This window comes from Alosa sapidissima, chromosome 24 (genome assembly GCF_018492685.1).
Source record: "Alosa sapidissima isolate fAloSap1 chromosome 24, fAloSap1.pri, whole genome shotgun sequence".
Taxonomy (NCBI): domain Eukaryota; kingdom Metazoa; phylum Chordata; class Actinopteri; order Clupeiformes; family Clupeidae; genus Alosa; species Alosa sapidissima.
In genome coordinates, this window is record NC_055980.1 from 15806226 (window position 1) to 15834060 (window position 27835).

The following is a 27835-nucleotide window of genomic DNA, read 5'->3' on the forward strand; positions in this document are numbered from 1 at the left end:
TGGTGTTACCGACTGTATAAATCTGGCTACTTGGTTAATGTGTATTTAGAAAACTACAGAGCTCCACTCCAGAGGGAAAATGTAATATATTCATGTGTGTGTGTGTGTGTGTGTGTGTGTGTGTGAGTGCGTCCGTGCGCACTTTGTTTCAGGTCTGTTTAGTGAAGCACATCATGTTTCTTTCAAAAGATGGAACACATACACCCACCCTACCTAACTACCACCACACTCACACACACACACAATGTGAACTGTACACAGATGGCCTTGCCTTAACTACCTGTGTTCCAAGAAGGTGTTTCTTCTTTGTTTGTGCGCATGTAGGACTGCAGGTGGTGGGCTGGATCTCTCTCTCTCTCTCTCTCTCTTTCTCTCTCTCTCTCTGTCTCTCTCACACAAACACACAGTTGCATTGCCTCCACTGCTCCTGCAGATTGTGTGCTCCACCTTCACCTGCAAAGGTATGAAATCTGAAATCTCTCTCGCTCTCTGTCATGCATTATCGCTATCTATCATTGAGTGTTTTTTTATCCTCATTCTCTTTTTTCCAATACTGTTTGTTTCCATATCTTCTTGTTAAGTCTTCTCTTATTGTATATACTTGACATTGATTTTGTCACCAAATACTTGGCCCCGGTCCAGTAATGACTGGACTCTTAGCCGGCGTTCAGCAAATCTGCAGGATACAGGAAATTTAAGGACAAAGAACTGGGTGTTCATGGGTATAAGTGTGTTTTTGGGCGTATGGGTGTGAATCAGAAAAAAAGAGATGGGAGAGTGGACAGAGGGTGTGTGTGTGTGTTTTAAAGTGTGAGTCAGGGGGTTTGAGTGACACGAGTACAGTAAGTACAAGTATGAGTATTTTGGGTTGCTGACCCTAAAATTTAAAGTTGTCTCAGCTTCCAGTCCGACCCCATTCAGTGTGTCTATATGTGTCTGTGAGTGAATGTGTACATACGTGTGTGTGTGTGTGTGTGTGTGTGTGTGTGTACATTAGTGTGCATGATTTTTCCTGGCTTCCTGAAGTTGTCACTGCGGGATCAGATGTGAGGCATGTGGACAGAGATAAGTCCTGGGGGTTGGAGAAGGAGGCTGAATAGGAAGGGCAGTAGCCCAGGCTCTGGGGCTTAGGAACAGAAGGATATGTGTGTCTTACGCAACGTGCGGGTCCCAGGAGCGAGGGGTATGCGAGGTGCGGAGAAGGAGAGGGGTGTGTGGGTCTGAGGGTGGAGAACTTTTTTTTTTGGAGACAGAACACAGTGTGATCTATCTAAGGCGTGTGATAACAGGGGGATGGAGCACATCACATGAGTGACTTGATATACAGATTTCTCATAACAGTTATCAGAGATGGAAAAGTTCTCTCTCTCTCTCTCTCTCTCTCTCTCTCTCTGTGTGTGTGTGTGTGTGGTAGGGCTGCACGACTATGGCCAAAATGATAATCACGATTATTTTGATCAATATTGAGATCACGATTATTTATCACGATTATTATTTAATTTTAGTGACAAAAATATTTTTTCCCTTAAACATATTGGACTTGCTATCTGGCTCACCCAAATTCTTCCCCTCACATTTACTCCCCAAAATTACAGCAAATATAGATTGACTGCGACTTCCAAACAACTTCCAAACAAATTTGAGTGTGCTACTTTGTTAATATTTGGGGAAACGTTAATGGCACAGTAATTACAACAAAGTAATTTTGTTGTAGAAAATTAATTTCTTAAGAAATACTGTTAATTTGATGTTTTTTAATTCATTTATAAATGGTGCACTGCAATTTAAGACCCTTTGCCAGCTCCACTCAAATAGCCTATGGCTAGTGCTGTGCCCGCTCACAGTTTGTAAATGGTCAGTAGTGGGAACTGTTGCAATTGCGCTCTCTCCCTCTTGTGCACGCTCAAATGCATTCCCAATTAAATGGAGTAGCATAAGGTAGTTAGATCTGCTGCAATGGAGATGCTATGTATCTCGATGTAACAAGCTGTTTTGACATTGACATTGTAAACGTTTTTTAGAAAGAGTGTAAAGCAGTTTGCAGTAGCCTAAATTTAACCACAACGTCGTCTGTCGCTGGAAAAAAAAATAGCAAGCTATGATAACCTAATTAAATGCTTGGCAGGCCGGATTAAAGTGTGGCGGGCCGGATCTATGATAAACTAATAAATGCTCGGCGGGCCGGATTAAAGTGCGTGGTGGGCCGCAGTTTGGATGCCCCTGGTTTAGTCATTCGTTGATATGTAAAACACTGACGTGTAGGCTACATTTTCATTATTGTTCACTCGTTTTGAGTAGGCTGTGTCTTAAAACACATATGCATTTTAGGTTGCACATGTAGCTTATAAAATACATAAATTTATTACACGGCTCTTCAGCAGTGTTGGGAGTAATGCATTAAAAAAGTAATGTAATTACAGTAATGCATTGCTTTTTGCTGTAATGCAGTAATGTAAGGCATTACCAATTACAATTTCAGTAATATTTTACTCGGTACAATTCTCAGTAACTGAAGTTACTTTGCTTTTTAATCCAAAATTGAGAAATGCTCAATTGGCACCAGAGAAGATTATCCAAGAATTAAAAAAAAAAAAAAAAAGTCATCTATCGTAACCATTATTCTCAAACTATTTGCATTAAGTTTATACCACTGTAAATGGAATGATAGGCAACCAGCAATGATGAGAACCATTTAAAGTCAACATACAATTTCACTATGGCTATATTTTACTATATTAAGTTGTGAGTGACCTTTGGGGCCTACATTGTCCCATGAGCCATAACTGCAACCATTATATTGTTCTTTTGTTAGCTTTAAGCCTAGCTCAATCATTATGTCATACCACATCACCTCCTGCCGTGTAATGAGCTGCATTGAACACATGAAGATCTATTGAGAACACCAAATCCATATTTCCTGTTATTTTGGTGAAAGTAATGTAAACATAGTGTAATGCCTTACAATCCAAAGACAGTAATATTGTAATGTAACAAATTACTTTGAGATGACAGTAACAAGTGTAACAAGGTGGACCTTAAATGCGTTGCAGGTGACCCAAATAAATGGATAGGAACAGAGAGCTTTGGTCAATAATTGTTGCTTTTTATTTCTCTTGAACTGCTCCAGGAGGGGGAAAGGAGACTTGGTCAGGGGGAATGTCAGACAAAAACAAACAAAAATAACTCAATAAACTTGGGGATAACACAAAGACAAGGACACAGGGAAAATACCTGGGTACAGCTGTGACTGTCTTTTAAGCACTAGTTAGAAAAATACCATACACAGTCGCTCGACTAGGAGGGAACAAAACTGTGCTCACACGCACCCACAAGTGCCACTACACTGCAATCATCAGGAGTAAGTAATCAATCACACTAAAGAACTCTCATGAAATGGTTTGAAACCCACACTGGCCACTAGGGCATATACTAAGAAGGAGCCTACTGCTATACAGGCATTGGCTATCTAGCAGAATGTTACAATAGGTCACAGCTAGGAGGGGCAAAGAGACAAGAGGAAACAAATAAAAATAATAAAACTCAAACCAGTAAAAGGGAGAAAAATCAGGAGGGGAACATTAACTGAGGCAGCCCGCGAGCGGGTGGTTAAGAGGGCTGCTCAAAAACACTGGCCGGCTAGGCCAGTGCCGACAGGGTAGGAGAGGGGAAAAGCAGAAAAACAGACAAACTGGGGATGAACAACCAACTAACTCACCCTGACCATAAACCAACCTAGCGCCGCTACTTGGCATCGGAAGGCACAATAATGGGCTAAGGACACTAGGGGCATGCAAACAAAAAAAAGACAAACTAAATTTAATCAGGGGAAAACAGTGGTCAGGCTGTCACGCTGACAGCCAGCTGTGATCTATAGCAAACAAGAGAACAAGATTTTACTAATAAAATACATCATCTTCAATTATCACATATGCTACATAAGTCATCATTTTACAGTTATCAATAGAAAGAACTTTTAATCAGTACAAAATGTATGCACTTGAATCTTAAAATATAAATAACATACAAATACATATATTTTTAGACCCATGTAGCAACCCCAATCATTACTGCATGGTTAACTGGCAGTACAAGTAAGCCATTGCTGCCTACCTTGGCCTTGTTTGTGCTATGGGCAAGAGGCCCGAGGAGTCAGAGTGGAGGAGGGAGGGCGCGTCAGCTATAAATGGAAAAAAAAAGGAATATTGAGCCAATGTACAGGGCATAGCTAACGTAAAGGCAGGGCCTGGTTACGGCAAGACAGAACAACAGCTGTAGACGTCATTGCTGCGCTACGAACACAAACACTCAACTATGCTACTTGCTAGGCTCATTAGCATGCATCGCCTACCTTGATGAACATGGGTAGCCTACTAGTCAACTGTCGGGTGAAATAAAGCAGGATTCCAGGGAGCTTTCGTCACACACTGCAGTGAGAATGGCAACGGGTTGATTAACGTCTTTCATATCCCTCCGCAAGACGTCTGTTCACTTATTGCAATGGAATTTCACTGAAAGGGAAAGTAAGCTAGTAAGACGTTGCCACGCAAAGTTCCTGCAATTCCTGTCAGCATAACAATAGAGGCTGTTGCTGAAGCGTCAGCATAAGCGTCAGCCCTCGTTGCAGCCGTACTCGTTTAAGACGGACGCGGTCATGACGAGCAAGTTTACCTGTGCAAGGTTCACCGAGCACAGGCGCCGACAAAGGCAAAAATGTGCCATTCCACCATATCTGTTATCACCGGCCATCGCAGAAAACGGCATCATGCCAAAAGGGGCAGAAATCGCCTTAACCTCCAGCAACTTAAACGGTCCTCACCGACAGAAACCTCCTTCTCCATGGGCTTGTGGAACTGTCAATCCGCAGTCAACAAAACGGACTTCATAGCTGCCTATGCCAACCACCTTTCGTTGGAACTCCTTGCTCTCACTGAGACTTGGATCAAACCAGAGAACACTGTCACCCCGGCTGCACTCTCCACTCACCTTACACTATCCCACACCCCTCGCCCATCTGGACGAGGAGGTGGGACGGGCCTGCTGATCTCCAACAAATGGCAGTAGCGGGGTGAATTTCCATCAGTGATCGCCCCAGCAAAACTCTATGTGCTGGTCATCTACCGCCCTCCAGGCCAACTAGGCGACTTTATGGACGAACTTGACACTCTGCTATCCTCCATCCCTGAGCATGACTGTCCGCTTCTTGTTCTAGGCTATATGAACATCCACTTAGATGCCCCAGGCTCAGCGGACTTTTTGGCCCTGATCCACTCCTTTGACCTCAAACTGGTTCAAAGCCCACCGACTCACAAAGCTGGCAAAGAGCTTGACTTGATCTTCACTCGGAACTGCAGCACAGACACCCTCATGGTGACGCCTCTCCATCTTTCTGACCACTTCTTCATCCAGTTCAACGTCAGCCTGACAGAACAGCCTCCGGCTCCTCAGCCGATGGTCACGTTCCGCCGCAACATCCGGAACCTGTCTCCAACGCACTTTTCCTCTGTGGTTGCCTCCGGTCTACCTCCACTCAACACCTTCTCCTCTCTGGAGGAAATGGCACAAATCCAAACTAACTGATGACCTCAAAAACTACCGGACACTCCTGACCTCCTTCTCAGTCAGCATCACTGCTGCTAAGACGGCTTTCTACAATGACAAAATCAACAGCGCTACAGACACTCGAAAACTTTTCTCAACCTTCAAATCGCTACTCAACCCTCAGCTGCCTCCTCCTCCATCCAGCCTTACTGCAGATACCCTCGCCTCATTTTTTACAAAGTGGCGGCAATCAGCAGTCAATTCTCTACATGCCCACTCAACGCATCTGACTCAGATACCGCACTCCTACAACCTCTAGGGACTGCTGGAACATCTTTTTCAGCATTCACACCTCTCTCCGAGAGTGAAGTATCTAGACTCCTGACATGCAGCCGTCCTACCACATGCTCGCTGGACCCTATACCTATGAGCCTACTTCAGTCCATCAGCCCGACCATCGCACCAGCTATCACACATGTGATCAATGCCTCACTAACCTCCGGCACATTTCCAACAGCGTTCAAAATGGCCCGGGTAAGACCGTTACTTAAGAAAGCTTCTCTCAACCCTGCTCAAGTCGAGAACTAACGCCCTGTCTCACTCCTGCCTTTCCTATCCAAAGGCATTGAACGAGCAGTCTCCAAACAGGTCTCTGACTTCCTTTCACAGAACAACCTTCTGGATCCAAATCAGTCTGGGTTCAAAAGCGGCCACTCTACCGAAACGGCTCTGCTGTCTGTAACAGAAGCCTTAAAAGAAGCCAGGGCGACCGCTCGGTCATCAGTACTCATTCTGCTTGACTTATCGGCTGCCTTTGACACGGTTAATCACCGCATCCTTCTCTCTATACTCGCTAACATGGGAATCTCCGGTTCTGCTCTCTCCTGGTTTGAATCCTACCTCACAGGACGCTCGTTTAACGTATCATGACTTGGTCAGCTATCTGCACCTCACCATCTCACCAAAGGGGTTCAGTGCTGGGCCCCCTTCTCTTTGCTATCTACACCACCTCCTTGTGACAGATTATCCGTTCGCATGGCTTCTCATACCACTGCTATGCAGACGACACACAGCTCTATCTGTCCTTTCCACCCGATGACCCCTTGGTTTCAGCACGGATCTCGGATTGCCTCTCAGACATACTGTAGCTACATGGATGAAGGCACACCACCTCCAGCTGAACCTCTCAAAGACTGAACTGCTGGTCCTCCCAGCTAAACCTACCATACACCACAACATCAACATCAAATTTGACTCCCTGTCTGTTTCACCTACCAGGACTGCAAGAAATCTAGGAGTTGTTCTCGACAACCAGCTAAACTTCTCAGATCATGTTGCCTCAGTCGCCCGGTCATGCCGTTTTGCACTCTACAACATACGGAAAATCAGGACTTACTTGACTCAAGATGCTACCCAACTTCTGGTTCAGGCAATAGCCACCCCACGACTCGACTACTGCAACGCCCTCCTGACAGGTCTCCCAGCCTGCGCAGTGAAACCACTTCAGATGATCCAGAACGCGGCGGCGCGCCTGGTCTACAACCAACCCGAAAGGGCACATGTTACCCCGCTGCTCATCCAGCTACACTGGCTACCTATGGCGGCCCGCATCAAATTCAAGATCAAATTCAAAATCAAATGAATGCCCTCATACAGAGATACGCTACCTCCAGACCTCTGCGCTCCTCAGACAAACGACGTCTAGCTCTACCACCGGTACGCTCTAGCCAATCCAAACTTTTCTCATCTGTTGTTCCTCGTTGGTGGAACACACTGTCAGTTCCTACAAGGGCAGGGACATCCCTCTCCATTTTCAAAAAACTCCTGAAGACCCAGCTCTTTAGAGAACATCTCCTCTCATAGCAACACTTACAACAAGTCTTGCTGATCCTAGCACTCACCAGCCGTCTTAAACTGACAAGTAACTGTTAAAAACAGCACTCACTGATGCACTTATTCTTACTGTACTCTAATGCTTTTTAAATTGTCCTAAAATTGTTGAGAATTGCTCTAAAACTTAAACTGTTTACCATGTTGTAAGTCGCTTTGGCTAAAAATGCGTCAGCCAAATGTAATGTAATGTAATGTAATGTAATGTAAAAGTTCTATCTGTGTGGCGAACTATTTATTTTGTCAGCAGAAGACACGAAACGGTAGCAAAATAATTTTAAAGACCCATTGTGTTAGGTTTCTTTTCTCGTTTTGGCAAGTAGCCGTGTAATAAGCGGGATAATGTATTGTCCGCCGGAAATTATCAGAAAATAAGTCCCTTCAGGTCGAAGCAAAACCCCTCCGCTGCGCGTCGGGGTTCTGTTCTCTCTGTCGGGACTTATTTTCTGATAATTACCAGTGGACAATACATTAGGCCTATCCCTTACATAATTCATGGATCCCGTCGTAAGCTCAACTCTTATTATAGGCTATATCGGAGGAAGCAAACAAGGACTAAAAGTTAACGTGATAAAAAGGCATGCGTGGTTTACGTCATGTGATGTGTTTCACGGTATGAGTTGAGAGCCCTGCTTTGCTTATGTTGGTTAAACACAGTGTTTTTGTGTATTTGCATGGCTAGGCCGATGCCCGAGGTACCACAACGAAACACTGTGTTGGTAGCATTGGCTAACTAGCGCCAGATTTCTGAGTGCAGGGGACAAGCTGAGGTGAGCTATGAGACATACGTTCACACTCGGTATCATGTTTCAACACACTTTAGGTCAATATCACACCGGAATTCTCCTTTAAGCCTAAGGGCGTCGTAAAGTCCCTCTTACGAACGTCTTAAGATTTGCCGACTGTTTATGGAAACCATCGTAGCTTAAGAGCGTCGTGAAAACACTCGTAGATATACGAGTGCTCCAGAGTTCTCGTTACCGGCTAAGAGCGTCTTAAGGTGATGATACACTGGGGAACTTTTAGGGCAATATTGCCGGGAAATGTTGCCAGCCACAGGCAACCAGGTGAGACACACAGCAACTAATTAGGGCAACACACAACTAGCAACAACCAATCAGATGAGAGAAATCTGTCGCCAAGGAGACAGACACAGCAGACATGGACACTGAGACATTTGCAGCTGTCACTCTTGTCTTGGCTTCAGCATTTATTTCTCTCAAGTAAGTATAAGTTAAAATGTATTAGCAGATGTTTTTAGCTAAAAAAAAACATATTTTAGCCAGAGACCGTTTTTTAGTAATAATAATAGCAGTAGTAATCAGTGGTGTATTCTAGTGAGCTGTAGTGGGTATACTGTGATGTATTAGTTAGCTATAGTGAGTATATTGTGATCAACCCCAAATGTTAATATGTATCCTTGCCTATTTTAAGTGGGTATACTGAGATGGTGATGCTTTTTAGACAGATAGATAGATAGATAGATAGATAGATAGATAGATAGATAGATAAATAGATAGATACTTTATTGATCCCCAAGGGGAAATTCAGGAAATTTTAAGTGGGTACACTGCATAGTCCTGCGTATCACAGACTACACCACCGGTAGTAATAGGTTCAATAGTAGGGCTAATTTTATGAGAGTATTAAAAGTATAGGATATTGACGGGAATATATTACAATGGGAAGACCGTTTAAAAAAGCAAATGTATGTGTGAAACGGGAAGGTTGACAGCTATACAGGCCAATAATGATGACTGGCAAAAACATCAACATTATTTCTATCCATTTCAGCAACAAAAAAAAAAAGAACATGGACCAGGAGATGGATGCTGAGAAGGAAACTAGGGTGTTACAGCCAGTTACTAAGGGAGCTGGCAGATGAAGATCCTCCTAGTTACAAAAACTGGAGTTACAAAAAAATGGATCAGCACACCTTTAACATCCTGCTCAGCCTAGTGGAACCATCATTAAGTAGACAAGACACAGTAAAGAGGGAGGCGATACCAGCAGGGGAGAGACTGGCTATAGCACTGCGATACCTGGCCACAGGGCATAACTTCTCCTCACTGGAGTATGTATTCCGGGCTAGTAGACACAGCATCTCCAAAATTGTCATTGAGACCTGTGAAGCTCTTTATAATGCATTGCAACCCAATTACCTCAGAATACCATCCACAGAGGAAGAATGGAAACGTATCGCCAAAAGATTTGAGGAAAGATGGAACTTCCCCCATTGCATCGGTGCCTTGGATGGGAAGCATATCAGCATACAGCCTCCTCCAAATTCAGGATCCCACTACTATAATTACAAAGGCTTTAATTCCATAGTATTGATGGCCCTAGCAGATGCAGACCTGAAATTTATTTACATAGATGTGGGAACAAATGGCCGGATTAGTGATGGGGGGGTTTGGGCCAAGTGTGGGCTGAGTCAGGCACTGGAAGACAACACACTAAGCATACCACCACCAAAAGGACTGCCTGGGTGTCAACTCCCTGTGCCTTATGCGGTTGTGGCAGATGAAGCCTTTGGTTTGAAGCCATGGATAATGAGACCATACCCAAGAACACAACTTGATAACAGCAAGCAGATTTTCAACTATAGGCTCTCTCGTGCACGTCGGTGTGTTGAGAATGTTTTTGGAGTTTTAGCCAATAGATTTAGAGTTTTTCGTCAATCAATTCCACTGGAACCTTCCAAAGTTGTAACCATAACTAAAGCGGCATGTGTTCTTCACAATTACCTGCGAACTGGATCCCTTACCCGTTACACCTATACCCCGCCCAGTCTGGTGGATCAAGAAGACACAGAAACAGGTCAGATAATTTGTGGGGCGTGGAGGCAGGAACCAGAGTGTTTGAGTCCTATTGCAGCCTCCTCAGACAGAAACCCATCTTTACAAGCAAAACAAGTGAGAGAGGAGTTCTGCAGCTACTTCAACACAAATGGAGCAGTAAGCTGGCAAGAGAATGCAATTTCCTAGTTTAGCATTCTTTTTCCATGCTGCCACTACTCAGGAATGGTTACTACTTGATAATAAATTGAACGATACAAATCAAATACATGTTGTTTATTTTATTCTCAGCCAGTCTGGCAAATGTACATTGACACACTTAAATATAATTGAATACAAAGTGTGAGCCAATTCAATTACTTGCCTTTTCAGCTTTTTTGCTTTGCTCTCTGGCATGTCATCCAGCACATTCTCTAAGTAATACAAAAACCCTGCATGTGATGAGGAGGCCTTTCTTTTGAGCACACCAATGGCATAGTCCATGGCCTCAGAAGCCTTGTCTAGTTTTTTGTTTTTTATCTGTTTTTTTGCTTTTAGAATCAGACACAGCCTTGTGATCATCAGGGCGAGATGACATTGGAGTAAGAGGTGCCGTGTTCTCTGGGGTCTGGGAGGTTGTTGGAACAATCAACTCTGACGACCTAAATGAATTTAAATTGTCTGAACTTTCATCAGGGTTGCAGGCATCACGGAAAAAGGACAAGACCTGATAATATTTCCACTTCGGGACATAGACATCGTCAGCTCCAGCCCCAGACTTGTTGCTCTTAAGCACCAAGCTGTGCTCCCGTATGAATACAGTCCTAAGATTCTTGAACTTCTTCTTCACATCTTCCTCTGAGAAGAAAAAAAAAACCCAGGATTATTATCAAATGTAGGCTACACCAGGTGTTTAAAAGAGACAAAAAGAAACCAGGCGTTTAAAAGAGACAGGCTTCTATTTGGGACTCAGCTATTGTTTGAAGTTTTACGGTAAATTGACAAATGTATGGTTATGGATTTGGCAGACGCCTTTGTCCAAAGCGACACACAAATACAAAACAACATAATATTTAAAATTGAACAGGGAACAGATTAAAATGTTGGTCAAACTATAATAAGGAGAATAGTAATAATAAACAACAATATCAATTCAATCAATAGCCTAACAAAATAAGCAATGAAAATGAGGGGAAAAGCATCATTATTTGGGTTTGCGTTTTTGTAGTGCAGTATTGTATGTTTATAAAGCACATTTGAAAAAAATATATTGGCTGTGTTGCCACATAGCCTACTGTGGGTCCTATTTAGAAATGGCCACTTCATTCGCGCTTGCTGTGTGAAATGTATTACAACTTATCGCCACAAGGTGGCAGTTTAAGTCTGCTGTAGCATTGCCGGTAAACAGAGCAGCGGATTTTGCAATAAAAGCTACATGCTCAGAGAAGTTAAGTCGGTCATCAATTACAACGCCCAAGTTACGTGCCGATCTAGTTGGGGTCAGTGAAGTTGAGTCAAGCTGGATGTTACTATTAATGTAGGCCAAACTAGTTATAAGAATCACAAGCTGTGAGAATCACAATAATAAATAGCCTACTGATGCCTACCTTACAATAACGTTAGGTTAACGTTACATGAGTTGCCGTAAACATACAACTAATGTTAAAAGCCTTTTCAAAAGTTTTCTCTATCCCACGTTGGTAACTTAACTTCCGCATTTGCACTGCACATTAAAAACGTATTTTCTCCGCATTAACAAAATATTCGAGAGTGGAGACAGAGAGGTAAAACAGCGTTTCTCAAACTGTGGGCCGCGGAGACATGCCAGGTGGGGCGCGAACTGACGTGAAAAACAGGATTTTTTTTTATTATTTTTTTTATCTGTAGCCTAGGCCCAGGTAGCACCCGATGCGCAATGGACGCACTGTGTTATTCATAGGGAAGCGCTCGTGTCAAGGCAGCTTAGTTAGTCCCGACCTGAATGAGATTTTGAACGAGGTTGTGAGAGTGGTGAATTTCATCAAGACCCAGCCCTTAAAAGCGTGTCTATTCTCCGCACTTTGAGAGGAGATGGGAGCTGACCAAGGCTGTAGGCTACTGTTTCACAGTGAGGCAAGGCTTTCCCGAGGTAAAGTGCTGTCGCGTGTTTGAGCTCCGAGTCGCCTCTTCTTGGAGGAAGAGCGCATGTTTGAATCTGCAAGCACGTTCACTAATGAACATTTCTTGACGAAGCTGGGCCCAGTTTCCCGATAACGACGGAGACACGCTCTTAAGAGGGTTTTCTACGATTCATCTTACGATCGTTCATTTGGTTTTTCCGACTGTTTCCCGAACATGCTCGTAGAGTGAATGCGCGTGCACTGCTCTTAAGATGCTCTTAAGGGGAGCTGTCCACGTTAATAGTTCTGAAATATCCTCTGATTTGATGGTGATGTCCTTCGCTGTTTCTGGGTAGCATGGTGATATCCTTCGCATGGTGATGTCCTTCGCTGTTTCTGGGTAGCAAGTGACTGCTACGCTAAATCCCCACTAGCTAGCGAGTTAGCCATCAATAAACCAAGCTAAACACATAGGGCTCACAATAAAACGGTTGAGCAAACACATTGTTCAAGAGACTATCAAATCACATTACAAAAACGAAGTTCACCCAAGGGTAGGCTACTTACAATTTCAACAGCAACAAAGCCAAGTCGGAGTCCGTTTTGCAGTCTAGAAACTACAATCTGACTACATTTTCGAGTATTTCCTCCGAGTTACATCCGGATGTATAAGTATAAGTATATATACTTTTTTGATCCTGTGAGGGAAATTTGGTCTCTGCATTTAACCCAATCGGTGAATTAGTGAAACACAAACAGCACACAGTGTACACACAGTGAGGTGAAGCACACACTAATACTGGCGCAGTGAGCTGCCTGCTACGACGGCGGCGCTCGGGGAGCAGTGAGGGGTTAGGTGCCTTGCTCAAGAGCACTTCAGCCGCGGCCCACTGGTCGGGGCTCGAACCGGCAACCCTCCGGTTACAAGTCCAGAGTGCTAACCGTGTTCGGACCGCGACCAGAAAGTTGCATATTCGGTTTTTCCGCGGAGAAGCACTAGGGGGAGACGAAGCACCCACCAAACGACCCAAAAAGTGTTGTAGAACCATCAGAACGACTCTTAACCTGCATAATTAAGGTCATTTTTGCTAAAAATTGTTGCATAGGGCCTCTTTAAATTCTACATGACAGATGTTATCTTGAAATATTTAATGAATATAGCAAAGACATTAGCCTATATAGCATGGTTTTAGAGTGCTTTCTCGAACAATCGCAGACACGCTCTTACGAGGGTTTTCTACGATTCATCTTACGATAGTTCGTTTGGTTTTTCCGACTGTTTCCCGAACATGCTCGTAGCGTGAACGCGCGTGCACTGCTCTTAAGATGCTCTTAAGGGGAGCTGTCCACGTTAATAGTTCTGAAATATCCTCTGATTTGACGGTGATGTCAAGTGACTGCACATCACAGCTATAGGTCTACCATTTATACTTCGGATCTACACATTAATTCACATTAATACGAAAATAGAAACACTTTGACATCTGCATGTAAGCATCCCAAGTAGGTTATATACCACACAGAGATATAAATAATTGTAATTATTTTAAGATTAGATTGTTGCCCCATGCAATATTTTTTCGCGGTGTCACTTAAGAACACGTTTGAAGATAAGAAAGAAGTCGAGTAAGAAAGAGAGGAAATGTGTAGGCTTAGATTTTGATGCAGTAGGCTACAGACTACACCACATGTTGCTTTCTCTGCTTTTTACCTCAGAGGCCTAATAAAATATTCACTTAGCAAAGATAATGTCAAACTATTCTGGCAACGTCTCGTTTCATAACTTGATTGCATTTTTGTCCGCTTTTCATCACATTATTATGACCATTTAACGTAGGCTATTTTGCACGCTAAAATCTGATTCATCACAGGTAAACACAATAAAGAATGGGAACGTAAAATGGATTATGTATTCTAAGTTGTAATTCCTCTGTATGTCCTGTACAGGACATACAGAGGAATTACAACTTAGAATACATAATCCATTTTACGTTCCCATTGGTGACCAACAGGACATACAGAGGAATTACAACTTAGAATGTAGAAAGTACTGTTAAGACGCTCTTAACAGTAGCGATAACGAGCCGGTAACGAGTACTCTGGAGCACTCGTAGATCTACGAGTGTTTTCACGACGCTCTTAAGCTACGATGGTTTCGGGAAACAGTCGGAAAATCTTAAGACGTTCGTAAGAGGGACTTTACGACGCTCTTAGGCTTAAGATGCTTTCGGGGAACTGGGCCCAGACCTACCTTAGCAGAGATGCCACTGATTATGGGCTGCTGCGGTAAAACGTTCAATGATGCTTTAGTCTGAAGCTGGAAGAAAGTGGTGAGACGGCTGATATGGGCTTCAAATCTCGTGCTCTTTAATAAGCTATTTAAACTGTTAGGCCTACATCTGGCATCAAGATAGGACATTTTGATCTTCAAAGCTGCCAATGTGGCAAGCTGTCAAGCCATTTCATGGCGTCATTATTTCATGTAGGCTACTTCTCTCAAGGGCAGGATTTCACTGTGAATACGATAACGGAGGCTAACTGAATATTAGGCCACAGAATAAATTGAGAAGAAGTTACTGAGTCCAGTTGTGAACAGTTGCATTTTATGTTTACATTTTTAAGTTCAGGGTATCGCCCTTTCAGGGAATCTCGAGCTTTAGCATGAAAGAGAAGAAAACGAACTCGGGCATCTCATTTAAAAACTGCATTCAAATGAGTGTGCCAAATGACAAGTAGCCTAGCTAGTTCTAATTCGTTTACAGATAAGACTACGCCATGCTAAATGGCACCTCACATTTTCAACACAATTGGTCAAAATGTTTCAATATTATATGTTAAAATAGGCTACCTTGTTTTCAGACATGTCCTTGAACAGACGTTTCTGAATAGGGTGTTGATACTGTAGTTGTACGATGGGCTGTGCATCACATAGCCTACATTTCCATTGCGTTTCTTTTTATGTGTAGTTTGACAAGTGTTAATCCATAGTATAGCTTTTGGTCCAGGTTGGTTTAGCTTCTTAGGTTGGTAGCACACTATGGAATGGTCTGTTGCAATCAGCACTGTCTGTCATAGGATCGTGATCTGCTGATAATAATGTTACTGCTGAACAGCAACATAGTAGACTATCTGCACGTTTTGGGGTCAGAGGTCACATCAGTGCTCATGTTTTTTATCTATACAAAACAAATCATCCTAAAAAGGCATCATATGCATTTATTATTACTAATCTACCCACAACATGTTTGACTGGCCACTGTGGAAACTTTAATGGCATTGTTCTCTGTTTCAGTGTTTGCATAGACTGTATTTTGCCTTTGTAGGGCAGAATGGTCTTCTGGTTATGAAAAGAGCTCAATAGTGTTATATATATATATATATATATATATATATATATATATATATATATATATAATGTAAATGTCTCATATATAATATAATATGTTTTTTAACACAATGCTGAAAGTGATCTCTACAAAAATATTGTAGATTGCTAGTCAGTCTGGCCAGGGATAATGAAGTGTAAAGAGTAGTTCAGTGGTGTCCTTAAGATAGATTTCCCCCAAATACCATTTCTGTCATCATCTCCTCATCCACATGTCAGTTGATTGTCAGCGATTGTCACTAGGCTCCCTATGTTGATGTTTGGTGGAATGCAAAAGAGTTTGCCAAAATAGTCTCTTCTAGTGGATTGGTGTTTCTCTACACCATGAAAGAAACTGGTCACTTTCATTTCTCTGGCCAACTAATTTCAGGCCGAGCCGTTAAGCCGACAAGCCTTCTCATGGAATGGGCGACCATGTGTCTACGAGTCACGAGCAGAAAATAAAACAAAAAACTAACTCAGAATTTTTATGTTTTCACCAAATTACCCCCATTAACCCATTATATCATAATATTGCTAAACCAGCACTCTGCTGACTTGACTGGGGAGCGTACCTACAGTATGTTCCCCCGGGTCCTATGTTCCCCGCTTTGTATGGGACTGGAGAACATAGGACCCTTTTTAAAACCCTAACCATAACCCTAACCCCGAACGGGGAAACTACTGTAGGACCCGGGGAACATAGGGATGACCCCTTTGAATGAGGGAGCTGCTACTGGAACCAGGAAAAGTGTTAAAAATAGAAGAGCGGGGTGATTGCAGGCAAGGTCAGCAGAGGAGACTAGTGGCTTATGGCAGGTGAACCGAGAGGGCGAGCCTGGCCTCACCCGAGCACATGGTTTCATGTCACTGATCCTCGCATGGCTAACAAGAATGCTTATTTGCAGTAAGTGGCCATGTAATGGTTTTGTAAGGGCCCAGGGGCTATGCAGGAAACATGCCTGCTTGCTTTGAGGTCTCGGTGGGGGGCTGGGGCCAGAGTCACAGTGGGTTACGGATGACTGGGTGTCACCTCTCATTCTGTGCAGAGGTTACTTACAAATTTGTACAAGCAGGGCTTCCCGTGTGTGTGTGTGTGTGTGTGTGTGTGTGTGTGTGTGTGTGTGTGTGTGTGTGTGTGTGCGCGCGTGCATGCCTGCTTGTGTGTGTGTGTGTGTGTGTGGTTGTCTGTCTGTGCCGTTGTGCGTTTTGATGGAGTTAATCGAGTGAGAATAAACAGAAGTAAAACTGAAAACATGAGAAAAGGTGCATGACTGGGCACTGGCTGGATGCTACCCATTGCTTCCTCATCCTGTGTAGACTGGTTCGTTTGACAGGTGCATTGCATTTTTTGTGAAGGGATTACAAGCAGTAGCCTGGGTCATAGCAAATGTTGTATTTTGTCTGAGAGGACAAAACTGACTAACATCTAACTAAACTGACAAGCATTATTTCACTGCTTTACTTGTGACAAAGTGGAACTCTTTTGAAAGTGAGTGAGTGTGTGTTTGCATGCCTACTTGCGGTTGGCATAGACAGTGAGGGCTAGACTGCGGCCCCCCCGGCCGCCTCTGTTGGTGGTGGTGTGCGAGAGTGTGCCTCTGTTGATGCTCGACAGAATGCGTTGTTTTGTATACAGCGCAGTCTGCTCTCGGGCAGATGCACCCGCAACAGAGCCCGTGTAATGTGGAAAACGTTGCTATGAGCACTCTTAGGTCATTCCATTAGTACACAAGGCAGTTAAAGTGGGCTGTGTGCCTGTGTGTGTGTATGTGTGTGTGTGTGTGTGTGTGTTGATGGGGGTCATAAGACCAGGCCCCGGTGGCTGTGTCTGTCCAGTTTGGCTATAGAGTTCTAAAACAGGTGAAACGGCCTCTCTCTGTTTTTCTGTGAAGCTACTTGATTGGTGGGTTGAGGTCGACCTTTTGTTGTTTGTTTGTTTTTTTCTTCTGGTTTCGTACGTAGTTTGTTTGCCACCAAGCAGTAGGCTAATGTATTCCCGACAGAGACGTCTTACGTATTATCTCCTTTTAATAGCAACGTGCGGTCATGGCTTTGAGATTATTGGAGATCCTCTTTGAGCTTCTCTGAGATAGTTTCCCATAAAAGTTTACAGTGTCAAGGGCTCTGTGATATACAAAAGCTTTAATCTGAAGGGTATGTTGGTGTGAGACACTGAGGTGTTTAGTACAAACGCCTGTTGCCATCTTGTGTTCCCAGACCTGTGGAACAGAGCACGAACTACAGCCACTGCTTAAAGGAACACGGCAACTTTTTGGACAATGACCTGATTTGCCGTCAACCCCAGAGTTAAATAAGATGATACATACCCTTCTCTTCTATGTATGTGCAACGACCCAGTCTGACGCCGTTAGCCTAGCTTAGCATAACTCACTGTAAGTGGGTTAGACCAGTTAGCCTAAAGGTAGTTTATACGCTTATTTCCCCAAAAAGTGGCCATGTTCCTTTGAACCAGCAAAATCACATCAGTTGCTGGTGAGGCTTATGTAAATGAGGTAGATTGAAGACACAGGACAAGAATATTGTAGACACTTTCTACTATTAAATCACAGGCTACTCATAACTTTAACAGCACCCCACAGTAGAAAATAATGTAATAATTCAAATGATATAATTAACAGGAGAAGTTGATTGATTTTGATATTGACGTCAGATATTGACAGAGGTCTGATATCTATTGAATGAGATGGTGTGTAGAGATTTGACCATGACTGAGGAAAGTTAGGGCTACATGATGTAACAGTTGAGCACTTTTATGACAGAATTGGCCAAATATGTATTGCACACACTGTTTGGTCCACACATAATGTCCTCACGGCGGGTCATCCTCAGTACAGTGCGTCTCTGTGTTTCATTAGGATGGACATCGGAGTTCCTCCCAGTCTTCCAACCCAGCGTCTGCCAACCCTCGTCTGCCGCCAGCAACAGAATTACCGTTCATTACCAATTCATTCTCGCAACATTTCTCTCTCATTTCTTCTTTTCTTTCTTTTTTTTCAAAAACATGTTAAGGCCATTTCTATTTTTTTAAATGAATAAATCGATTTAGCCCCATACCAGTGCCACTCAAGATCCAAGTCTCAGAATCGCCGGATGGAACGTCTCTCTCTCTCTTTCTCTCTCTCTCTCTTTTTATCTCTCTCTCTCTCTCAGGGGATTTTTGGGCCACTCTTTTGAGGCCCTCTGATATACCACATGAGACAGGACATGGTTAACTGCTTTATGCCACTAATGCACTTTTCAAGCCCAAAAAGGGGGTTGGCGGTGGGGGTGGATGAGGCGCAGAATTAGCAGGGAATGGGTTCTCATTACAGCATCAGAGGACGCTGTTGTGAATTTCTTGACAAACTTTTCCTTGTGGGACATAAAGTGGGCTCTGTGTCCAGGAAGGCATGCATCTTCATTAGCTGGTATTGGATTTGACTCCTTCAGGCTCTCAGGGGTGTGTAATTAGGAATGCTTGCTCTACTGACCTCCCCATCTCTCTCTCTCTCTCTCTCTCTCTCTCTCTCTCTCTTTCTCTCTCTCCCAACCAAGCGTATGGGTGATACAAACACAGAAAAATATTTAGGCTGCATCCATATTCCCTGGTCCACCAATGCCTTAAATCAAAGTCAACTGGGCAATTAAAATCAATTTAGATCCTGTGGTTTGACTGTTGTCTAAGATCATATTATTTCCCCCAAATCTCATGTGTGTATTCATTGCCAAAATAGGGCATGTGAGATGTATGTAAGCATTCATCTCAGTGAATGATTTCTCTAAATAATTCCACTAGTATAGCATTACCAAAACACTAAATCATTGAGCACTTAAAGGAAATTAGGAAATGTTTTATTTAACACTGACAATTAATGCATTCTGTTGCCTGCAATAAACGATTAGGATGAAGTTCATGTAGTGGGAAATGCCAAGGTTTTACAGTAGTTTACACAGCAGTATATGGCAGATGTGTTAGATAAGCAGTCACTGCGACCTTAGAGATAAACAATGGAATTTTCCACTTGGGTAATTACAGGTGTCTCTGAAGTTCAAATCAGGATATATAGAATATAATAGAGTATTTCTAAGTTGAATGTAAAGCTTTCTAATAATGGGTAGGCAATAGGTATGCAAGGTAGACATGCAAGATAGGCATGTTTTTGCATGACTATAGTAGCCTTGGTGGCACATAAAAAGACTTTGTACATGTAGGTTTTGGAATGGTGTCATCTGGACAACAATGTTATCAGGACTTAATCGCAACACTCTTTCCTGCTTACATATTGGGTATCATGGAGCGTAGGGCGAGGGAGGGGTGGAGGGACAATTATTCAGCCCTCTTTTTTTTCCTCCTCTTCTTTCAATGAAATCATGGATTGTGTTCCATGTGCTAGGCAACAGAGGCCAGGGTTTTTGCCGACAGGATGTGGGCTCTGTCGAACCGACACCGGTCTCTCGGTGTAAGATAGCGCCGCTTGCTTGACTCGACAGCCCTTTTGGCCTGAGCGAGGTGGGGGGGGGGGGAGGGGGGGTTGACCGTACACAGGGAGGATGCACTCAGTGGTTTGGCCGCCACCGAGGCGATCCTTGCTACTGATCACACGATGAAGACGCCCTTCAAGTTTCCACCCAACCCAACCCCCATCACAATCACCGCCATCACCATCTCCTCCTTTTTCACGTCCTCCTCCAACCTACTCCAACCTCTCTCAACTCTCTTTACTCCTTCTCTTCTTCTTCTTCTTCTTCTTCTTCTTCTTCTTCTTCTTCTTCTTCCCCTCTGCTAACCTTAGGGCAGGCAGGGGAAAGCACAGTGGCACTTCCTCGGGTTGGAGCTTTGACAGCACTCTGGTTGGCCTTCGCCCAGGGAGCCGTCACCAGTGGGCCCCGCCAAATGCTCCGCTCCGTCCAACTAACCTCAGGCCCAAGCCATTAGAGCGCACTGCCTATCTAACCACAGAGAGAGAGAGAGAGAGAGAGAGAGAGAGAGAGAGCGATAAAAGGTGAAGGGGAGAGAGAGACAGAAAGAAATGAAGGCAGAGAGACAGAGAGAGAGAGGCAGAGAATGCAAATCAAAGAGCGAGAGATGGGAAGAAAGATGAACTGAGAGAAAGAGAGAGAGAGAGATGAAAGGTGAAGGGGAGAGAGAGACAGAAAGAAATGAAGGCAGAGACAGACAGCGGGAGAGGGAAAGAGAGATAGAGAGGGAGAGGGAGGCAGAGAATGCAAATTAAAGAAAGAGAAAGAGGAAGAAAGATGGACTGAGAGAGAGAGAGAGAGAGAGAGAGAGAGAGTGAATGAGAGACAGGAAGCAGTTAACTTAAGTGGAAAGTGGAGACAGACAACCAGTCAGGCAGCTCACAGAGGCAAAGCTGGAGGAGTTCAGTTACAGGTAGAGACAGAGAAGGAGACGACACAGTCAGCAGCAGACACCGTGTGTGACTCTGGGTCAGATCTGGGCCAACTTAGGGCCGTCTCTCTTCCAGACTCACCTGACGTCTGGGATGCCATTCAACATGTAGAGTGTGGTGCCAGCAATGTACAGGCAATGCAATGGGGTCAGTTCCAAGTGTGAAGACATTGAAAGAAAGTTAAGTCACTTAAAGTGATTAAATGCATTTAAGTATTCTTCTCAAGCTTGTTTTACATTTGTTCCATATTTGTTGTCTGAGATGAAGAAATGGGGAGTAAATTGTAAGCATTGTGGTTGTTTATTTTCAAAATGAAGAACGGAAGATGTAAACAAGCAAACAAGTACGCAATGTGTTAGGAGTATTTCTGAGTGGCATATCAAATGACAAGGTTGTGGGAATTTCTTAAATAATGAAAAAAGAATCTGTTCTTCACATTTAAACACACATTCATATGCACACAGATACACAGACACACACACACATACACACACAATCTACAGCAGCCTGTTGAAACAGGGTTTGCATCTCTAAGCAACTGCCCCATTATGATAAACTGTATTGACACAGTGGATGAAGGGAAGCTGGAAAGAAACCGAATCACAAACGATAAACATTCCCAGATTGACCTCTTAAAATAGACGGGGGAAAACACAACAGGCAAAGGAGCGGCACCGTCAGCCCAGACGTAGCCCCATGAAAATATGACAGAACTATGTGAACGAATATGACAACAAAAACCCACTGTGGAAAAAGAACAGGGAACAAGGGCCAGCTCGCTTCATCTTTTCATTCTCTCTCTCTGTCTCTCTCTCTATCTGTTTCTCTCTCTATCTCTGTTTCTCTCTCTATCTCTGTCTATCTCTCCGGTTCTTTTTCCTTTTGGTCCCTCTGCCACTTTTCCCCTTCAGCCGACAGAAAAGAGACTTCCGTCCGGCAGCGTTCCTAAAGATGTTGCCGACGGGGGGACTCGGAGGGAGCGGAGTGGAGGAGAGGAGAGGAGAGGACTGGAGAGGTTGGAGATTTCCAGTGATCCCGGTAGGGTGGACGGAGGGGCGCTATTTGTGTGATGCACAGCAGACGGTTTGGCATAGGGCGGTTCCGCCTGCCGCTAAGTGGCGGGAAAAAAGCAGGCGGAAAATGGGCGAGTGTCGGGAGCGAGTCTCCGGGCGGACACTGCACAGCCACACAGACTGACTTTCGTAAGAACCGGTTCGGGGAAAACACGGGTCCCTGAGGGGGCCCATCACAGAACTGGACGAGGGACCGATCTGATTCAGAGTTAGTCAGTAGGATCTGCTATCAGAAAGAGGAGCGAGAGGAAACTGCCAGCTACAATGAGACATCCAGTTCTACTCACAAACCAAACAAGCTGTGAAAGTCAATCTGATGGGTGTGTGCTGATAAAAAAAACAAAACCAAAAAAGCTGTGTTATGTGCTATGATGTTTATTTGTGTGTGTTTTTTGTATGTTGTGTGTGTATGCATGTTTGTATGTGTGTGTGATCTGTGTGTGAGTGCTTGTGTGAGATTTTTTGTGTGTGGCTCAATCCGAATGATGAGAGAACTAAACACAAACAAAAAAGCAAAATACCCCTCCCTCCCTCCCATGTTCATCGGACTGTATTTTCCATTTTCAATTCCTCCAGACCAGCATACGATCCCCTCCCTCCCTCCCTCCTTCCTCTTGTCTTGTCTTCTCTTCTCTTCCAGGCGAGAGACACATGCAAGACGAGGTCAGGGGTGGCCGAGGAATACAATTAAAACACAAAACAGAAGTAGCGCGTCAAGTGTAATCATAAGCATCCATTTCTAATCCAGCTATGCTAAACAAGGAATTCCTTATCATTACGGTGAGGGTGGAAAATTTGGCGGTATGTGTGTCCACAGAAAAGGAGCCAAGTGTGTGTGTGTGTGTGTGCGCCTTTGTGCTTGTCAAACATGGGGAACATTGTATTCTATTCAAAGTGTGTGTGTGTGTGTGTGTGTGTGTGTTTTATGCCTTAAAACGTGTGAACCTGCCAATGTGCCTCTTCCACTGAAAAGGCAGCGGCCTCCGAAGCCCACAAATCACTGAGATGGAAGCAGGATATAGCCTATTCTTCAGCCCGCGTAAATCACCCTGAAGGACTATACCCAACAGTGGGAGATTGCAAACCTCTGTTGTATGTGAGTTTGAGAGAACAACTGTGTTTTTGAGTGTATGTTAGTATGGATTTTGTGTGTGTGTGCTTGTGTGTGTGTGCTTGTGTGTGTGTGCGTGTGTGTGTGTGTGTGCGCGTGTGTGTGTGCGCGTACGTGTGTGTGTGTGTGTATCTGTGTGTGTGTGAACATTTGTTTGCGTTTCTAGTTTTTTTGAGTGTGTGTTAGTATGGTTTGTATGCATGCGTGTGTGTGTGTGGGGGGAGGGGGGGGGGGGAGGATTATACTTGCATGGTCTGCATATACTGTATGTTTGTGAGTATGGGTGTGCATTTGTGCATGAGTGTGTGTTTGTGTGTGTGTGTGTGTGTGTGTGTGTGTGTGTGTGTTTGCATATACTTATCTGCAGCCACTCAGATAATCCTGCCCCGCATTCTCCTACCAACCCTGCTGTCACGCACACTTCCCTGACCCTTAACCTTTCACACGTGTGTCTGACAGACTGAACCATCATTGAACGCCACGAGCTCCCATTTTGACAAGAGGCGTCGACATTGACGGATGTCATAGTTCTGACAGGTTGACATACGCAGACAGGCCCCACACATCCCAATAGCTCTGGGACAGTGTTAAACTGGAAGTGGAGCTGGGTGTAGTTTTGGAAGCTCCCTGGCTGCACTGTGTTCTGTTCTTTGGAGGCCACGGCAAGTGAGTTGTGAGTGACCCTGAGAGGGTTGGTCCCTGAATGCTGTAGGCGTTCGATCATCATTGTGGAACTGTAAAAACCCTCTGGCCAGAATCCCGGCCTGACCCCGAAAAACAAAACCCTGCCCCAACAGCAACAAGTTTAAGCTGCCTAACGGTCAAACAGTGTGGGTGTTCGGAGTCTTTGGTCATTAAAGTCGGGCTGATGCATGCTATACTTAGATACGGTTATGTGTTTACTAAAAAACTAAGCAATTACAGGGCTTTTTAAAGTACTTGTACACCAACAGAGTCAGATGGAGATGTTTGACAGCTGCTAGATCAGGCAATAACAACCACAGGCAGTTTGAATTCTCATTGTTTCCGTATGTGTCAGTGCTGATGGAATGTCACTACTACATGACAGTTGATTTAGCTACTACATAACACTCCAACACTCCTACTTTCTGATGCAATAGTATCTAGAGTAACACAAAACCAGTGATGCATGACTTGTAAAATGTTCCACTGGGAGTAAATTAAGGTTTCTACATGTGTATCGCTGAAATAATTTGTTATTGATCCCGAAGGGATCTGGTGTGTTTGTATTGATAGGAATCATGTCACCATGTGGATTCACTTGTCGGATGGTGTCCTCTATGAACAGGACTTTGTAGGACTGAGACCACAGTACCACTCCCATTGAGACTCCAAACATAGTCTAGGCTCACCAGCATCTCCCCATCTATACATACACACATATAATGTGTTTTTACCATATCTGAGCACCTGAAAGTAGGTTTTCCAGACATACAGTTTAAATAAAAATGTTTGTATTACATCCCCTTTACTCTCATATTATGTTCGCTGAGGATGTCCAGGATATAACCAGGCCCGAGACTCTGAAGTGTTTACCCTTGTGTGGAGAATGCAGAGGGGGTAGAGATAAGAGAGTCATGGGGTGGAGGTATGGGATGAGTCAATCAAGTGGAACAAAACAACGAACTCAATCACTCAATCACAAGTCAGCTGCCTTAAACCTAAAGTCTGTCTGTGTTTGAAGATCCAAGAGGTTACAGCGTGGAAACATAGATCCTTACAGACATACTGATCTGGGTATAACCAGCTCATAGCACAGGACAGGAAGCAGAGAGAGAACAGATAGGAGAATCATGGGGTGGAGGTATGACTCAGATGAGTCAATCAAGTGGAACAAAACAAATAACTCAAACACTGCAAAGTCAGTAATCTTAAACCTAAAGTCTATATGTGTTTGAAGATCCAAGAGGATACAGCCTAGAAACTTACTAGAAAAGAGATATTGTTCAGGGTATAAGCAGTTAAGTGGGATCTGGAAAAAACCTGCAACCTGTTACTGAAGGGTGTCTTCTTGAGCAATAATTAACTCCCCATGTCAAACATTTCTGTGTTGTGACTTGCACATCCAGGAGCGGGACATCCTCCTGGCGGTGCCCACCGTCATAATCCACAAGATTGGCGGCCCCCGGCAGCCTTCTGTTTGGCACTAGCCTGCTGAACCTGCGTCGTGAGGGTATCTTCTTGAGTATTAATTAACTCCCCATGTCAAACATTTCTGTGTTGTGGACTCAGTAACTCATGGCAGGGAGTCGCCATGTGACTCATCATCCATTCATTCATGAATAATGTCCACTGTAAAATTACTCTCTCCTCCCGGCTTGTTTTGTTTTGCTTTCTTTCTGAATCATTTATGTCACTTTCCTTTGGGACACAGTCATTTCTCTTTCTGCACGCATTACAACCAATACAGAAGAAAACAAGAGTAGCAATGAATTGCAAGGAAATGGTGATTTGTTACAATTGGCAATATCATGGGAAATGTTTATGTTTTGCTGTGCATCAACAGAACGTGATATTCCTCACATGTATTGTGAAATTAGCTTGTAGCACACAAAACACTTTGTTGACACAGAACATATAGACACATGGTTGCTGTTCTTGTCTTGTACATTAACAGGCTTTACACGAAGGTCACACAGTAATATGTTAACACTTATATCTTATATCTCTCTTGTCTACTCCATTGGCAGGTCTTACACAATGGCCACACAGTACTCGACTGTCCAGCGATTCGATGACACTCTCAGCGTACGGACAGAGGACGGGTGGCCTTCGGCCAAGCGTCGCTACGTGCGCCGCGACGGCAGCTGCAACATGTTGTTGCGGCACATTCCGGAGGAGTGGGTCCACTATGTGACGGACATCTTCACCACGCTCATCGAGATCCGCTGGCGCGTCATGCTACTCATCTTTGCCCTCTCGTACATCCTGTCGTGGCTTGGCTTCGGCATCCTCTTCTGGATCATCGCGCTGGCGCACAACGACCTCAGGGACCCCACCAACGAGCCGTGCATGTACGGGGTGCGCAGCTTCACGGCGGCGTTCCTCTTCTCCCTGGAGACGCAGACCACCATCGGCTACGGCTCGCGGGGCATGTCCGAGAGCTGCATGGAGGCCATCGTGCTGGTGACCATCCAGGATGTCCTCAGCGCCTTCATCGACACGTTCGTCATTGGCATCGCCGTGGCCAAGATGGCATCGGCGCGCAAGCGGGCGCAGACGGTGGGCTTCACCAGCTGCGCCGTGATCAACCTGCGCGACGGGCACCTGTGCCTTTCGTGGCGCATCGGCGACTTCCGCCACAACCACATGGTGGAGGGCACAGCTCAGGCGCAGATCGTCCGCCACACGGTGCACACCACGGGGAAAGTGGACATCACCTACAAGGACCTGCGCATCCAGGAGCGGGACATCCTCCTGGCGGTGCCCACCATCATAATCCACAAGATCGGCCCCGACAGCCCTCTGTTTCGCATGAGCCTGCTAGACCTGCGTCGCGAGGCCTTTGAGCTGGTGGTGACCTTCACCTACACGGACGACTCGACGGGCATCCTGCACCAGACGCGCACCTCCTACACGCCCAACGAGATCCTGTGGGGACACGTCTTCCAGGAGATGTTCAGGACCACGCGTAGACACTACCGGGTGGACTACGGCCTCTTTAACCAGACCGGCAGGGTGCACGTGCCGGAGATCAGTGCTGAGGACTACCACCGCGCCAAGTGCTCCCCGAGGCTCAAGCACTCTCCCCGACTGCCCAAAGCGCCCACAATTACTGTGGAGCATGCGAGCGGAAACGAGAATGAGATCGAGAAAGACATGAAAAACGATTCTAACACCCTCAAGGTTGAAGAGTAACTAGTGAACAGTTGTCCTCAACTGTCTTCTATTTGCTAAGAGAACATGATGCTTGGACACAAATGGAAGGAAAACATTGAAAACATTTATCAATAATATACCATGGCTAATAAGGTGTTATTATGAGACAGTAACTTGTTTTAGTGGGGAGTGAGATATTACTGTGATGAAGAAATTTCAGACAGGAGTTTCTTTCATCCATGACTACAATTCATGGCACCTGTCATAGAGTGAGTGATGTCATACAGTATGTGTATTTTGTGTATTATGTAAGTAAGTGGGAAATTTAAGCCATAGCCCACGCCCCCCAAATTGATGGACAAGTGAACCAAATTGTATCCATTTTAACACAACCCAGGTTCAGATCTGTCCAGGTTATTCATAGATATTTGTAGCCTTTTGTATATAAATAACTTTACTGATGAGTCAATTGCAATTCAACAATATCCAAATCAGACCATTACAATTACAATAGCTCTGGCACTACATTTTTATTTGAGTTTCTTTGGCTACTATCTGTGCTGTATATGAATTTGATGCTTTTACCCCTTAGACTTGTATGTAATGTCACCACATCATACCACATCACCTCGTCTTAGAGAGGCTCTGGTATGACGTGGCATGGATTCAGTTTCAGCAGCTGCGATGTTTTCTGTTACAAAATACCTGTATTAAACTGAACATGTGATA

At 44.4% G+C, this 27835-nt stretch overlaps 1 protein-coding gene across 1 annotated transcript; it reads left to right on the forward strand.

The window, feature by feature from the left end:
- The first annotated feature begins 298 nt into the window (after nt 1–298).
- On the forward strand, nt 299–27835 carry kcnj16 (potassium inwardly rectifying channel subfamily J member 16). The gene is made up of 2 exons (XM_042082046.1): nt 299–461; nt 25978–27835. The coding sequence occupies exon 2, from the start codon at nt 25988–25990 to the stop codon at nt 27143–27145; it is 1158 nt and encodes a 385-aa protein (XP_041937980.1). The 5' UTR covers nt 299–461; nt 25978–25987; the 3' UTR covers nt 27146–27835.